This window comes from Nuphar pumila, chromosome 17, assembly GCF_984573655.1.
Source record: "Nuphar pumila chromosome 17, dmNupPumi1.hap1.1, whole genome shotgun sequence".
In the NCBI taxonomy this organism is placed as follows: domain Eukaryota; kingdom Viridiplantae; phylum Streptophyta; class Magnoliopsida; order Nymphaeales; family Nymphaeaceae; genus Nuphar; species Nuphar pumila.
The window spans coordinates 53915343-53931556 of record NC_143265.1 but is presented as its reverse complement, the minus strand read 5'-3'; the positions used below and the strand labels follow the sequence as shown (position 1 = coordinate 53931556).

Genomic DNA, 16214 nt, shown 5'->3' with positions numbered 1-16214 from the left:
AGAATAATCATCGACAAATATAACATAATATCTACTTTCAGAAGAATTTTCTGGAGCCGGACCTCAAACATCAGAATGCACAATTTCAAAAGGTTTCGAAGCTCTTTTATTCATAGAATGAAAATGAATTATATGACTCTTGCAAACTTGACAACTAGAACACAATGTCTTATTTAAATAATGACTCAAACTTGTCTCTGAAATCAAGTTGCTAGAGGCAAGGTGTTCAATAAATTTAATGTTGCAATGACCCAATCTACTGTGCCAAAGATTGACATTATTGACAAGACTAACTGTATAAGCAAAAGACTTTTTCAGAACTGATGTTGAAGAAAAAGAGGGACACTTCTGCAATGTATTTTCTTAGAAGACATACATGTTCCCATGTCGCTCTCCTTCATCGTACGTTGTCTTTATGCGAAGATCCTTCACATACACAGAGGAAGGAGTGAAAACAACGCAGGAATTAGTATCATCAATAAGTTTGGAAACAGAAACAGAATTTCTTGATGTTGGGTGCACAAAGAACGTCAAAAAGTTTAATAGCTTTAGATTTAGAAAAATGAATAAAAATATTTCCAACATATGTGATGGGGTGTTTAGCACCGTCTCCTGTGATGACATTGCCCTTCTCAGAATATGTAACTGGTCTAGAAAGCTTACCTGCATCTACAGTGATGTGACTAGCTGCTCTAGAGTCAACGTATTAAACTCCTTGATCGTTCTGTTTCAGATTTAAGGAATTTATCACAACAACTAATGCATTCAAATCACCTAAGTTTTTCTCTCCTCCAGCATGTGGTTGATTCATATTTTGTCCAACTTGTGCCCTTTATGATAAGTAAAGCTATCCTCAGTATTATAGGCCAGATCATCTTTATGATAACAATTAACTTTCATATGGACAGACTTTCTGCATATAAATCAAACTGGAACACGCCTGCCCCCAATGTTAACACTATTTGAATTTGGAGTATTAGGGGAGGGCAAAATACCTCTGCCTCATTGATTTCCTGCCCTTCCTCGGTAACCTCCTCTTCCTCTTCCTCTATTTGCCCCCATAAACAACACTTCATGAGAATTTTGTGACGACCCAGAGTCTCCGGTAGAATTCTTGAGATTCATCTCATACTGAAGTAACTGGGGTTTGAGATCTTTGAACGACGAGAGAATAGGAAAACACTGTAATGTCGTAGAAATAATATGATATTCCTGCCCCAAGCCAGCTAGGGTCTGTTGAACCTTGTCACGATCAGAAACAATCTCTCCAACCAGCGCTAATTGATCAGTGATCTCTTTCACTCTGTTTAAATACTCCAAAATAGTTGAGGACCTTTCTTGAGACTCTGAAACTCTTTCCTTAGATACATAACTCTAAATTCTGGGATTTGAGAATATGTCTTGGCTAAACTATCTCATAATTCTTTACTTGTGCAATCATCTGGAATCCCAATGAGAACTTCTTGTGAAAGGGTAGTCGTTAGATAGGCTACAACCGCTTGATATCTTTTTACCCATGACACATACTCAAAATTCTTAACATAAACTACGTTCACTCATCTCTCTGCTCCTGCATAATAAACTTAGATGGCATTTTAATTAAACCATCAAGATGACCAGACAAATCATGACTCCTGATAAAAGGGATAATTTGCCTTTTCCAGATCAGAAAATTATTGTTGTTTAATTTTTTTAAAACAAGTTGGGTCAAGAAACTAGAGGACAACATGGACTGTGAAGTATTGATATCCATTAGAAAGAGACGAAATTGCAACAATATATGATGAACAGATATTATGTTCAGCAAACAAAAATGATCAAAGATAAAGGCCGACCCAACAACAATATATCATAAACAGATATTACCCAGGAGCAAAAAAAAAGATCAAAGGTAGACTGGTAATGATAGACACACCCTGAGATATGGACATCAATGATTAACTCATAAAATTTTCAGCAGAATTTCTGTTACAGTCCAAACAGGCCAGATCACGACTCTAAATAGTTTCTCGATACCAAAGAATACCGAGGATCCGGAAACACAACACAAGACTGATAACAAATCAATTTCAGTCCAGCCAAAACAGATTTAAGAATGCAACCAGTTTCCAAATAGTAGACGACACGAGAAATTTAGATTCACGACACAAAAAAATGATTGTGACACAAAATCGAATTCATGACAACGACACTAGAAATATAAAGGGGGAAAAGATCTGATCGTCAGATTCACGACAATGACACAAGAAAATTATAAAAGAGGGAAAGATATGATTCACTACACACCAAAAATAACTACCCAACCAGATATAATCACGTTACAGCTTGCAGAATGATGATCAACCCAATTGAACATGTCGAATCATGCACCAGGCTCTGATACCATATTAGAGTTTCAAGTATTACCAGATCAGACTTGCAGTCGCTCGTTGATCAGCCTTGCAGAGGTTCCTTTTTCTTTTCAGTAGCATCTTGTTGGTTCCTCTTTTTTTAACGAGAGAGAGAGAGAGAGAGAGAGAGGTCCAGAATGTGTTGTGCAGCAGCCAGGCCCTTCACGTGTAATGTCCTTTTATGTTACAATCAGATTAGGGCTGCAATCCAATGACTAAACAACCCTCAATAATATAACCTAATTACATGGTATGTTTGGATTCTGGATCCATATCCGATCCAAACCTGAAGCCATAAAATGACGTCTTAACAAAGTTCTTATACGAGACCCTCTTGAAATTCAAGAGTAAAGAATTTAACATAGATTAAATCAAACACAAGTTTAAGAGGGCTCTACAACCATCACAAATTATGAACAAGCTTGCAATATAAGCAGTTCAAACAAAACAATCAACAATCTTATGTTAAATTAAACATTTAGGGATGCATGAATCAATGCAATATGCATGAATAATTTTTTAAGTTAAGTTATCAATATTTCTTTTGTATGCATGTCCCTACTTAATGCACATAATTTAATTTTCACTTTCTTAAAAACCCACAGATACTAAAAAATGGGCAAAGTTCCGAGGTTCAAAGTAGTTCCCAGTGTTAGCTTAATATACAAATTGTATTTTAATTACTGGGTTCTACACTTGTTTCTCGACCGATATTAGGAATTATCACCATTAATCAGAACATTAGGAATCATCACCTAATGACGTACGATAAGAAAATCAACATCCATTGACGTTACTTTCTTGGTATACCAATAACTACAACTGAGTCAACACCACCACCCCCTGGCAAAGTGACGGAAGTTCTCTACAACTGTGGCTGAGAGCACGAACCATACATCGGGTTTTTGGGGACAATAAATGCACACAGTGTTTAGTATCCTCACGGTCTCCCATGACTACTATCCAAGGTTCCCACCCTTTCATAAGGATACCAAGGAAGAAAATTATTACACTTTGACCGCAAGTTCGGGTCTATGGGAGACTTGAACCAAGGTGTAGTGTGAAATTCGACCCACAGTGTACCCGCTCTTATGTCGACGCATGTCGGCACGAGTACGACTACTGTTTAGCCATGTCGTGCTTACATATGATCACTAAGATCTAGTCCAATCATTGGACCCTGTCACTGACCAAATCCAAACTGATCATGTAATGACCTGAACTAGTCAACAAGAAAAATTTATCAGGCCGTATAAAACCCAAGAAAAATCCCCAAAAAATTACCTGCACCTACCTCAAACCCTAACCATCAAACCAGACTTAAACCTACCCTAGACCGCATCCCCACACCTTTGAAACACTTGAACCTTGGATTGGTAGCAACCTGTCTTGCAAGCAAAAAGCCTCACATTGGAATCGTGGTAACCCGTGGATCCCAAGAGCTTGTTGGTGCATTACGGACTAAGACCCAACATCAAATTTGAGAATCGAACCATAAGATCTATGACTTAGCAGCCATGATGCGTGAGTTCATGACAAACCATGGGGTTGGTACGTTCGGAAGGTCTAGCCAACACAGACCTGAGAACCATGACCAACAGTTCGGGCATGCCAATGGGAGGAATCAAATGAAGAAGCCCTGTTTGAAATTTCTGACCTTCGACAACAAGGATCCCACTAGTTGGATCTTCAAGGCCGAACACTACTTCCGGGTGATGCAGATCCCAGAATTGGAAAAGGTGTCTATTGCCTCCATCCACTTCAAGGAAGACGCTCTACGTTGGTACCATTGGTTCGAGAGGAACCTTGGCGTACCGACTTGGGACCCCTCTGCACGGGCCTTAGTGCTACGTTTTGGCCCTTCCGCGTATGTTAGCCATAACGTAATACTGTCCAAATTGAGGCAATCCGGCAGCGTGATGGACTACCAGAGTTTGGAAGGCTTAGCAACTTGGTGAAGGATTGGTCCCAAGAAGCTCTTAACACGGTACTAGTTCACATTGATTTTCTCAAAGTGTGAGTTGTCCATGGTTTCATAATGGACATATTACTAAAATAATCCAACACTTTACCCATCCAGTCCCCATCTTTGACCATCGAGCCCATTATTTTCATCTTAACCCGGACATTCCGATGATCATGCCTTTGCTATAGTGCTGCCAACTCTTATTCCCATATCTCGATGTCTCTAAATCTGGCCCTTGTGTCTTCCCTTGTCCATTCTATAATTTTTCATGCCATTAAGTTCACTCCATGACAGACTTATGCTTCTATTTTGAATTTCATGATCATATTAGCTGCCACACTTTTGAAGGTTACGAAGTCCCATTATAGTCATTGTGAATCTCTTTTGAACCATCAATACCGTGATGGTCACCTTAATGATGGGTCCCATGACAATCACTACATGTCATGGCTTGATGTCTTTAGATACTATTCTAAGGACATACTTTTGTAGCGCAGTTGGTGATCAATGACTAAAAGGAGCTCGAGGAGGCCCATCATGATTTGTCTTTGGAAAATGACGTGTACATTTCCATTGGTGTGATTTTCCTTGAATAACAAAGAGAAGCATCAATAGGCACCATGATTCTCACCATTAAAATGAATTACATGTTTAGGTTGCACGATAAGCTAAGCTTCCAGCAAGAAGTTTGGACTTGGCTTGGTAAAGCTGGGCTGAAGCTTAACTTGTTTAACAAACAAAGAAAGCCAAGCTTGAATTCGACTTTAAAGCTCAGTTAGTTAAATGAGTAGTTCATGAATGTAATCTCAAGCTCATTAAGAGCTGGTTAAGCTTGTTCACTGGTTCTTACATAAGTTGTATCATGCTTATTAGCATCAATAAAGTCACAGTCCAGTGGTTGGGTTGTTCTTGTCTTACATAAGAGCTGACAGGTGCAAAGCTTGTTCCCTCTGTTCCGAACTCTATAGAAAACTACTTATACTTATTACTAAAAGCTCGGCTTGAGCCTAGCCAAGCCAAGCTCAACCAACCAGAGCTTGAACACAATTGTTCAAGCTCAAGCCTGGTTCATGGTAGCAGATCAGGTTGAAGATGGCGTGATGGAGGTTGAGAGAGGCTAGGGAGGCGTGAGTGGTAGGGAGAGGGGGAGAGAGAGAGATTGGATACTTGTGAGGGATTGAGAGGAAGAGAGGGGGCATGAGAGAAAGAGGAATATGTGAATGGGGAAGGGAGAGAGCGGGTACATGAATAGAGATAGAGAGAGAGGAGCATGAATAGGGAAATAAGGAAAGAGAGGAAACATGAATAGGGAAAGGGAGAGAGAGGGTTGCTTTTAGCAAGGGTTGCTCACGCGGTTTTGGCAAGTAGAAATGAGGTATCTCCTTGAAAATCAAGGAGCCTTCTCCTTAAAAAAAAAGGAGACATATCCTACTAAAGCAAATAGTAGGCCAAAAAGAAATGTTCCTTAAAAATGAATTCTCATTGCTTGCCTTGGATTTACAAATTCACAATATTTATAGGCTTTTGGTCAGCCTTGGTCAACCAATTTCAAATGAGATCCTACCTTCCGTTCCCTCATCAAGAGGAGAGATTTCCTGTCTCTCACAAAGACAAAAATGGGGTGTTGGATGGGAATTTGAACCATAATGTCACTTGGATGTTTTTGCTTGGTCCCTTGCTCGAATTGCCTTTAACCACTATCTTAATTACCCCCTTGACCTTATTAAGTGCTAAAAACCAATATATTCCTTATCCTAACCCATATTTTTCATACACCCATATGGATAAGAAGATCCATTTTCTACTAAGGATACATCCAGATCCAAATAATAAAAAAAACACTAAATAATACAATGTGAATGTCTTGGGTCGGGCTGCTATCAATCTTGGCCTCTTCAAAACGGACTTGTCCTCAAGGCAGATAATTAGGGATGTCTCCCCAATCACTGGTTCTTCCTATCCTCTTGGATCAAATATCAACGTTAACCCTTCCTTTTGGTTGTAGCGACAACTTCTTTCCTTATATTGTCCATCATCTTTTAAGTCGAGGTGGTAGGTAGTGATCTTCTTGTGTTGGCTTTGTTCCTTCTTTGGACGTATCGCCTCGAGTTCCAAGGCTCCTGCAGTTTTGATACTTCTGCATTGTGTCTATTGTTGATTGGTTGGGTTCCCTACAATCTTTCTGGAGTGGAAGTAGGGTTGTTCCTAAGAACATCTTTATTGCAGTTTTGGAGATAGTTTGGACTCCTTAGATTTCTACATTTTCGTCTCCTTGTTTAAATTTCATGGTCAACTTCTGAAAATCCCACAAAATTCGATCGAGGGTTTGCAACCATTGCATCCCTAATACGAGATCAACTCCTTTGACAGGAAGCATGAACACATCCAAGTTGAGGGTGGTGCCTTGGACTTTGATTTTTAAATTGGGGCATTTTGGTTGGCAATGCAATTTGCTTCCGTTTTCTACTACAACATTGAATGGGTTGTGGGAAGTGGTTGGGCACTTGATCATTTTGGCAACTTGAGTACGAAGGAAGTTGTGTGTGCTTCCTGTGTCTATGAGGACGGATATCAGGTTGCCCTTGAGAGTACCCTGCACTCTCATGGATTGGGGCAATGTCCACCCCTGTGAGGGCATGGAGTGAGATTTTTTCCCTATCTCTGGGTGAATCCTCATCCTCAATTGTCTCTTCATCTCTTTCGTCACCGTCACTATTTTCACTATTACTATTTATAAGATACAAATGCTTGATTTTACATACATGTCCGGAGAGCCAAATCTCATCAAAATGGTAGCACAACCCCTTCTTTTGTTGTTCAACCTTAACATTTATTTTTACTTGTGTAGAATTAAAGGGAGAGTATATGTCACATGGGTATGAGTATGAGTGCGGGTGCGAGTACAAATACATGTGTACAATATGTTGATGAATAAATTTGACCCTAAAGTTTACATGTGCAAATTTATTGGTTACTATGATGTTCATAAAGGTTTCAAGTGTTATGACATCAAAGAAAGAATGGTCAGAATATCCAGAAATGTCATCTTTGATGAAACTTCCTTTCAGCCAAGTGAATCTACATGCTCTTCTACATAAGTTCCGGCTGAAAAAGAATACTATTCTCCTTGGAGTTACATTTCCTAGGCAAGTGTCGATGTTAAGATAAATCAGCAAAAGCTCAAGAAGAACATGCTGATATGCAAGTTGAAAATCAGCAAGTTCAACAAAATTCAGAAGTTGGTGATTGGGACATAGATGGCAGATTCAAGGATGAATGTGTCTATCAAAGGAGAAATAATGTCAGCCCACAATCAGAAGAAGAAAATATAATTGGTGAAGGTCATGTGACTAATAACAAACCTTAAATCAGCAGATCAAGCAGGATTTGACATCCAGTTCATAAATGGGTTAGCTATCAAAATTTTAGCCTTGAACATGAAGCATTTCTCACCAAAATTGAAAGGCAAGCTGAACCTTATTCCTATACTCAAGCAGCCCACGATAAGAACTAGATTGAAGTCATGAATGAAGAAATGAGTATGAATGAAGAAATGAGTGCCCTACATGAATGTAAGACTTGAGAGATAGTAAAACGACATCCAGAAAAAAATGTTGTTGGATCAAAATGGGTTTATAAAATTAAATATAAACATGATGGAAGCATATAAAGATATAAAGCTCGACTCGTTGCCAAAAGTTTTACACGAGCATGTTTTTGATTATGATGAGACTTTCAGTCCTTTAGTTAAAATGAGAACGATTCGAGTAGTTTTATCCCTTGCTATTGACTATGGCTGAATTTTAAATCAACTAGATGTCAAGAATGCATTTCTTCATGAAGAATTAAAGGAAGGAGTTTATATGAAGCAACCACCAGGATACAATGAGACTGATCGAAGAGATTATATGTGCAGATTAAGAGAAGTTATTTACGGTCTCAAATAGGCTTCTAAATTATGGTTTGAGAGTTTTTCATTAGAAATACAGAAACATGGCAGGTCACATTTGGATCACTCATTGTTTATTCATAAAGGTAAGAGTTACATGATTGTTCTTCTTATATATGTTTATGATATAATTATCACAGGAAGTTCTGAAGAATACATTGAGAAGATCAAAAGAGTATTGAGAGAAAGGTTCAAGATGAAAGATCTTGGGAATCTAAAATATTTTTTGAGAATAGAAGTTGATAGGAAACAAGATTCGATGTTCTTGTCCCAACAAAAGTTTACTCTTGATCTCTTGAAGAAAACAGGTGTGTTGGACTGTAAACCTATATTAACTCCAGCTCCTATTCATCAGAAATAGTGGAGGAAGGAGAAATATACGAAAATTCGACAGAATATCGGAGTATTGTGGGAACGTTATAGTATTTGACTTTCACTAGACCAGATGTCTATGCTGTGAATCAGGTAGTCTAGTTTATGCACCAGCCAAGAATCACTCACATGGAAGCTGTGAAAAGAATCTTGAGATATCTCAAAGGTACATTAGGTGATGGATTATACTATAAGAAACGTTGGCAAGGGGAAGATCATTTTATGATGCGGATTGGGCAGGTGATCCAGATGAGATGAGATTGATTTCAGGTTACTGTATTTTCATTGGAGAAAACTTGGTTTCTTGGTTTAGCAAAAAACAAAAGGCAACGGCAAGATCGAGTACTGAAGCAGAATACAGGGCTATGGCTGCGGCATCCTCAGAATTGTCTTGGCTTAGGTTTTTGTTGAATGACTTAAATGAAAAGATTCCCAAGTCTATTGCTTTGTGATAATCAAAGTGCCATCAACATATCCTTTAATCCTGTATACCATGGGAGAATAAAGCCTATAGAAATCGATCAACATTTTATCAGAAACAAGATTGAAGATGTAGAATTAGAAGCAAAGTTTGTTGGGATGGAAAACCAAGTTGATTTGTTTACAAAAGGGCTGACAAAGCAAAGATTTTGGTATCTCAAGTCCAAGTTGTCTACGGTTCTCACCACATACAACTTGAGGGAGGCTGTTGGAACGTGATCTGGATCATGATCCAGATCCAACTTAACGTGTTTGGGTCAGATCAGTTTCTGTTTGTAACAGATATACACGTCTTTTCTTTAATTTGCTACGACCCAAATCCAACTTAACGTGTTTGGGTCAGATCAGTTTCTGTTTGTAACAGATATACACGTCTTTTCTTTATTTTACTATATTGCCCTTTTAATGTAATTGTAAGTTGTTCATGCCAGGTATTTTTGTAACATTGCCATATGTAACAGTTTTATAATATAGAAAGGAAGACTCACGGTTTCCATGAGAGAGAAACGTGAGGTTGCAGTTCCAGACTCGTCTCCTCTTCCCTGTTATTCTTACACTAGGTGCTATGCACAGGTTCACAGTACAGATGGGTCCTGAACTATTTGGAGTAGTGCAACCTAGTGGATTACAGCACTGTTCTATCAGGTGGGATGAGGGGTTGACACTAGACAGAGACAACCAATTACAGTAACCAACAAGATACAAATATCGGGGTTGTCTTGCAACTGATGTTGCTGTTCTATGTAAGGAGGAGAGAAGAGTTACCATCAATTCTGATGGTCTTCATTGCAGGCATGTTGCTTTGTTCCTAGCAGTAAGGGTGGTGGCAACCGGGGCATTAGCATCACCACTTGAGAGTAGATGAATTTGAGAGTTTTGACAAAGATGGCCATGCAATAGTGGCAATAGAAGGAACTGGGAGAGGCCATAGAAGTTGGATTGAAGCTTCATGAAGCACGCGATTCCATAGAGATTTTTTCAATCATATTAAAATATTTGCAGAGATGAATGAAGGGTTGGAAGTCCGTGACAAAATAGCTACCTTTGCCACCAAGACACATCTTGAGATTGCTGCAAGTGAGCTGGAGTGCTATGAAATCTATCAAGGACATTTTGGAACAAAGTATAAATCAACTGACAATACAGACAATTAACTGCCATCATCAACTGTTAGTGAAGAAACTCTATGCAGCTACAACAATACAATGTCTTCCAGACGTATATTTTCCACCGATCATTTCTATCCTTGAGGGTTTGTTGGGTGCATTAAAGACAAGTACAATAATGGAAGATCTCACTTCAAGCATCTTACTTGCTTCTTTTTCGAAAAACATAGGGGAACTGGTTACACTCCAATTGCTTGTGAGAAACTGCTGGAAGGGAACACGATTTGTTATCGTTCAAAAGGGCTTCACTATATGCCTCTGATGATAGAGAAGCATGAATGTGCAAAGCACCTTCTTTCTACTGTAGACCCCAGTCACAAAATTTGGTGATATTTTGAATTTCTTGCAAAGACAAGTAAAAATTGCAAAGCCAAGAAATATAAACGTTTTAAATGCGATAATTTCAAATAATCACATTATATAGCATGAGATGATATTTATAGATATGCCATTTCTTATAAGGGTGAAGCAGCAAGTGGACATTCATTTTTTGCGTTTCACAGCTTTAGTTGCTCTTTCAATGGGCCTTGACCTGATGAGATGGGAGACCTAAATTCTTGTTATAGTTTGAGAATGTCAATTCTGGGCGCTGTGTGGATATCCATGGGTAAATGATGCACTATTATATGGTGGGGATAATTCACTTGTGCGGATGTGTGCACCACAAATTTTATATAAGTAAATCTCAATATTCATAAATTCTTAAGTAAATCTCACTGTATCATAGTTCATTTACTTTAGAAAATACTTTGAATAGATAATTTGGATATTAAAATATATTTTAGGTGAGGATAAAAATGCATGGGTTCGGATTGCATAAAAATAACTATAAGAACGAAGGCTTTTCACATTCGAATTATTAGGTGAAAAACATGATGCATACTAAGTGATCCATGCTAAACCCATCTGTGTAGTCTTATTATTTTAAAATGCATACATAGGTGAGTTTGCATCCATTGATACAGAACACACATCTGCACCAAAGTGTTGCCCTGGCAATGGTGGCTGGTCAGCCTGGTGTACCATTTGCTTAACTCTAGGATTCCCAATGACGTATCATCGTATTTGTTCTCAATGACTTATCATCATATTTGTCAATGTTCCATAGGAAAATTTGAGTGGATGTTTATTTATGTGTTAAATCTAAATGATCAGGGGCAGTATTATCTTGTTATCCAGGAACGATCATTGGACTTGAATCTTTTATTGCCCTGGCTTTTTCCTCTTATGTTGTTTATTCTATTTGTTAGCCTGGCACGGTTACTTCTTGTCACCCTTATAGTTTGTATCTTATTCTGTTACTGAAATAAACTTCTCTTTAATCACGTAAAAGTTCTTTTGCATTTTCCTGCTGCACCATCTCCATCGCTTATCTGGTGTTTCCAAACAATGTGAGTTGAATAGTATTGGATGGCTACCATGATATATTGGATAAACCTTGAATTTGAAGCCAGATATTTGTAAACTTCTTTTGCACATTTGACTTTCAAGGCATTTTTGTCTCATTTAATTGATTATGGTTCTCTTTTATCCTTACCTTGCTCCTTTCCATTGAATGCTGATATTTTGTTTACTTCTTTGAATGTAAACTGATTAACTGAATGAAGATCTTGTTTGTGTTGCAGAAATTGCATTAAAACTTGATTCTTTGGTCGGTGACATTGAAGATGCTGTTTCTTCTTCCATGGCAATTAACCTCAGGAAGCCTTCCCATGGTGCTAAATCTGAAGTGAGATTAATATATCAGAGTTGCACGTTGGCTGTTTGTCTACTCTAGTCATTCAAAAACTCGTTATTGATTGCAGGATGTGCGGCTGCTTGCAATCAAATCCCTTAAAAATGCAGAGGACATATTAACCTCCATCATCAAGTCACGACCTCATTGGACTTGTTTGGTATCAGCTGTTGATCGCAGGGTTGATCGAGCTTTAGTTGTTCTGAGACCGCAGGTTATTGCAGACCACCGAGTGCTCCTTGCTTCTCTTGGATGGCCGCCGCCTCTGACAACAAAAAAAATTGTAAATCCAGACCATGAAAAAGGAGCCAAACTTTCCAATCCTCTCTTTCTGATGCAGGGAGACATTAAAAGCCACTACTGCGACAATTTTCTTGCCCTATGTTATCTACAGGAGCTGCAGATACGAAGAAAAGCTCGACAGCTAGTGGGGCATAACAGGGAAATTGCTTTGCATCAGCCACTATGGACAATTGAGGAACTTGTCAACCCGATTGCATCTGCATCAGAACGGCATTTCTCAAAGTGGGTTGACAAACCGGAGTTCATGTTTGCACTAGTTTACAAAATATCTAGGGATTTTATTGAATCCATGGATGAGGTACTGCAGCCTCTGGTAGATATGGTAAGGCTTAAAGGTTACAGTTGCAGGGAAGAGTGGATATCTTCAATGACAACCTCACTGGTGACATTTTTAGAAAAGGAAGTATTTCCTATTTATCTGAAACACTTAGAGGATGAAGTTTTAGAAGTTGTGATACAGGCTAGAGTGTCTTGGCTTCATCTTGTTGACTTGATGATTGATTTTGATAAGCGAATGCAATCTCTGGTTGCGAGTACTGGATTGTCAATATCTGTGAGGGAAGGTGAGAGCTTACGAAGGATCTCAAGCATGTCCGTCTTTTGTGATAGGCCTGACTGGCTTGAGATTTGGGCACAGATTGAGACAAAGGATGCCATTGATAAACTTATGCCAGAGTTTGAAAATGAGAAATCCTGGAGAACACACATCCAGGGAGATATGACACTCTCCGGTTCTGAAAATTGTACAGCACCTATAATTTCTGCTTCTGTTCTTAGGTGTTTGTCAGTTTTGGTAGACCGTTGTAGACCTTTGCCTGATACCTATCTACGTGAAAGCTTTATAAGACTGACTTGTTCACAGGTCTTGCTCCACCTTATCAATTGCTTGCTCCATCGGTGCCAAGAAGCGGAAGGACTGACCGCAATGACTGATGATGATGCGATGATCAAAGTTGCAAACTGTGTGAATGCCGCCAAGTGCTGTGAATTGGTATTACAAGGTTGGTGTGAAGATGTCTTCTTTCTTGAGATGAGATGTGATGAAGACTATGATAATTCAGGGCCCTCAAAGAACTCTGTTTTTGATGAGGATATGGAACGGCTGAGGGTGTTTCGAACTGAATGGGTTGCGAAGTTGTCAACTGTTATCTTGCGAGGATTTGATGCCCTGTGTAGAGATTACATTAAGAGCAAAAAGCAATGGCAGGAGGCAAGAGGAGTGATGTCCAGTGTTTCACCATCTTTCATTGATGCTTTGGATTATTTGCAGGGTAAGATTGTAAAATTGGGAGGGAGTTTGAATGATATGGATTTTGCTGCTGTTTGGAGAAGTGTGGCTTGCGGGGTGGATCAGTTAATCTTTAATGGCATACTGATGACTAATGTTAAGTTTGGTGATGGTGGGGTTGAGAGGTTTGGGGTAGATTTGGAGGTTTTACTAAGGATATTTGGGCCTTGGTGTTTGAGGCCCCAAGGATTCTTTCCAAGGTTGAGTGAAGGGTTGTGTGTACTGAAGATGGAAGAAAGTGTGGGGAGAGGGTTCATGGGACCAGAGGAAAACAAGGGGAGATGGCTAAAAGAGCATGGAATTAGGCATTTGAGCATTGCACAGGTAGATAAATTAATAAAGACGAGAGTATATGGGGTCTAAGATTTTTTTTCACCCGTCTTGCTTGCTTTCATGATTGCCTCCAATTTCGTGTTTGGCTGCATGAAAGTAAGATAAGCAATAAGTTGCCCTTATTGGTTGGAAACGGTAAAGAAACTATGCATGCTCAGAGCTGTTGATGTGATTTTGTCGTATTTTTTTGTAGTTCTGAAACCAGAATGGAAAATCCAAAGAAAATGTGGTATATCCTCCTGCAGTAATTTTTGTTTAGTTCTTTTCTTTGGTTTCACCTTTTTTTCTTTTTAGAAAATGACTATACCATATGACAAAAATGATACATTTTCTTAAAAACTACAATTTTTGAAAATTCGCCCGATGTCTAAAATCGCAAATGCTCGGTGTTGAAAAGGATCATTTTAACTTTTGCATAAGCCATTTTTTTTAGATATGCAAATTTTCTCTTAAATACATGCTTTCCTTCAAGATTAGTGATAGACTTTGATACTGATTTTTGACCTATAAAATAAAGGATTCAAGAAAAACATAGAAAGGAGCAAAGAAATTATTAAAGTACTTTTTCAACGATACCTTATTCGGTGGAGGGTTGAAATATAATTTTGATAGTGTTCTTAAAACGGGAGATGAACGGTGGTTGGGCTTATTTTGATTATTTTATGCAAATTTTTGGTTGCTTCAAAAATTCAAGAAAACAATAAAAATGACATATATCAGGTGACAGATTGGGGCGTTAGCTTTTCACTGTTATCAAGATTACATTGATTTGATGAGTAGTTGGAGATGAACGTTCTCTGAAAGATATAATGTTATGTTGTTTCAATTTGTAAAGCATGTTTTTGTTTAATTTTTTTAAATAAAAAATGAGAATTTTAGGAGTTTTTAGTTCTCACTCAAAACAGAATAATTACAGGTCTGTGCCTTAGCTTTTCAATGACTAAAAATGTTAGTTTTTAACATCGGATCAGAGAGATACAGATCTAAAAACAAAGATTGTTCAGTAAAAAATATGCAATTTTTTTTCTAAATAAGTGATTTTTTTATAAATATGCGAATTTTCTTTTAAATACGTAATTTTTTTCTTAAATATGTGATTTTTTATCAAAATATGAGAATTTTTTCTTAAATATATGATTTTTTTCAAGTATGTGAATGTTCTTAAATGTGTTGAAGTATTGCATCCAAGATCTACGAACTTTGCCACTAATTTTCAATCTATAAAATGAAGGATTATGAAAATCACTGAAAAAAACAAAGAAACTAGATGTGTACTCAAGTATTGCATTCAAGATCTATGATGGATTCTGCCATTGATTTTTGATCTATAAAATGAAGAATTATGAAAAACACACAAAAAATAAAGAAACTAAATAGAAATATTTTTCCAACGACATTTGATTCATTGAAAAATGATAATTTTTTTCATAAATATGCGAATTTTCTCCTAAACATGCGAACTTTCTCCTATATATTTGATTTTCTCTCAAATATATATTTTTTTCTAAAATATATGATTTTCCTCTTAAATATGCAGATTTTTTTCTACATATGTGATTTTCTCTCAAAAAATTTCCTCATATTTATGTGATTTTTCTTTCAAATATGTGAATATGCGAATTTTCTCTCAAATATGTGATTTTTGTTCAAAATATGTGAATTTTCTCTTAAATATATGATTTTTATTAAAAAATGCAAATTTTTTATTAAATCTATAATTTTTCTCTTAAAATTTTCTCCCAAATATTTAAGAAGAAAATCACAGATTTAGGAGAAAAATCATATATTTAAGAGAAAAATTATATATTTAAGAGAAAATTTGTATATTTAGGAGAAAATACACATATTTAAGAGAAAACACATATTTGAGAGGAAAAACACATATTTAGGAGAAAATTTGCATATTTGAGAGAAAAATCATATACATAGGAGAAAATTCGCATGTTTAGGAGAAAATTTGCATATTCACATATTTTTTATAAAACAATCTTTGTTCTTAGGTCTGTACCTCTCTAATTTGATGTTAAAAACCTGTGTTTTTATAATCGTTAGAAAGTTGAGATACATGCCTATAACTTTTCTTATTTGAGTCAGAACAAAACACCACTCTAAGGTTCCTGTTTATGAGTTTCAAAACTACAACAAAAGCATGCCCAACAGTTTGGAACAATCAAATAGTATATCTTTCAATGGACGTTTCTCCCCAACCGCTTATAAGATCAAGGTAATCTT

The 16214-nt window shown here is 37.3% G+C and overlaps 1 protein-coding gene across 3 annotated transcripts in view; it reads left to right on the top strand.

Moving 5' to 3' along the window:
• The window catches only part of MAG2 (RINT-1 / TIP-1 family), a 38504-nt gene extending 24281 nt beyond the window's left edge, over nucleotides 1-14223 (top strand). For all 3 annotated transcript variants that reach the window (XM_089993322.1, XM_089993324.1, XM_089993323.1), the window contains 2 exons: nucleotides 11949-12052; nucleotides 12129-14223. In XM_089993322.1, the coding sequence (XP_089849448.1) occupies nucleotides 11949-12052; nucleotides 12129-14012 (1988 nt within the window). In that variant the 3' untranslated portion in view covers nucleotides 14013-14223. The remainder of the gene's footprint in view (nucleotides 1-11948; nucleotides 12053-12128) is intronic.
• The last annotated feature ends 1991 nt before the right edge of the window (nucleotides 14224-16214 follow it).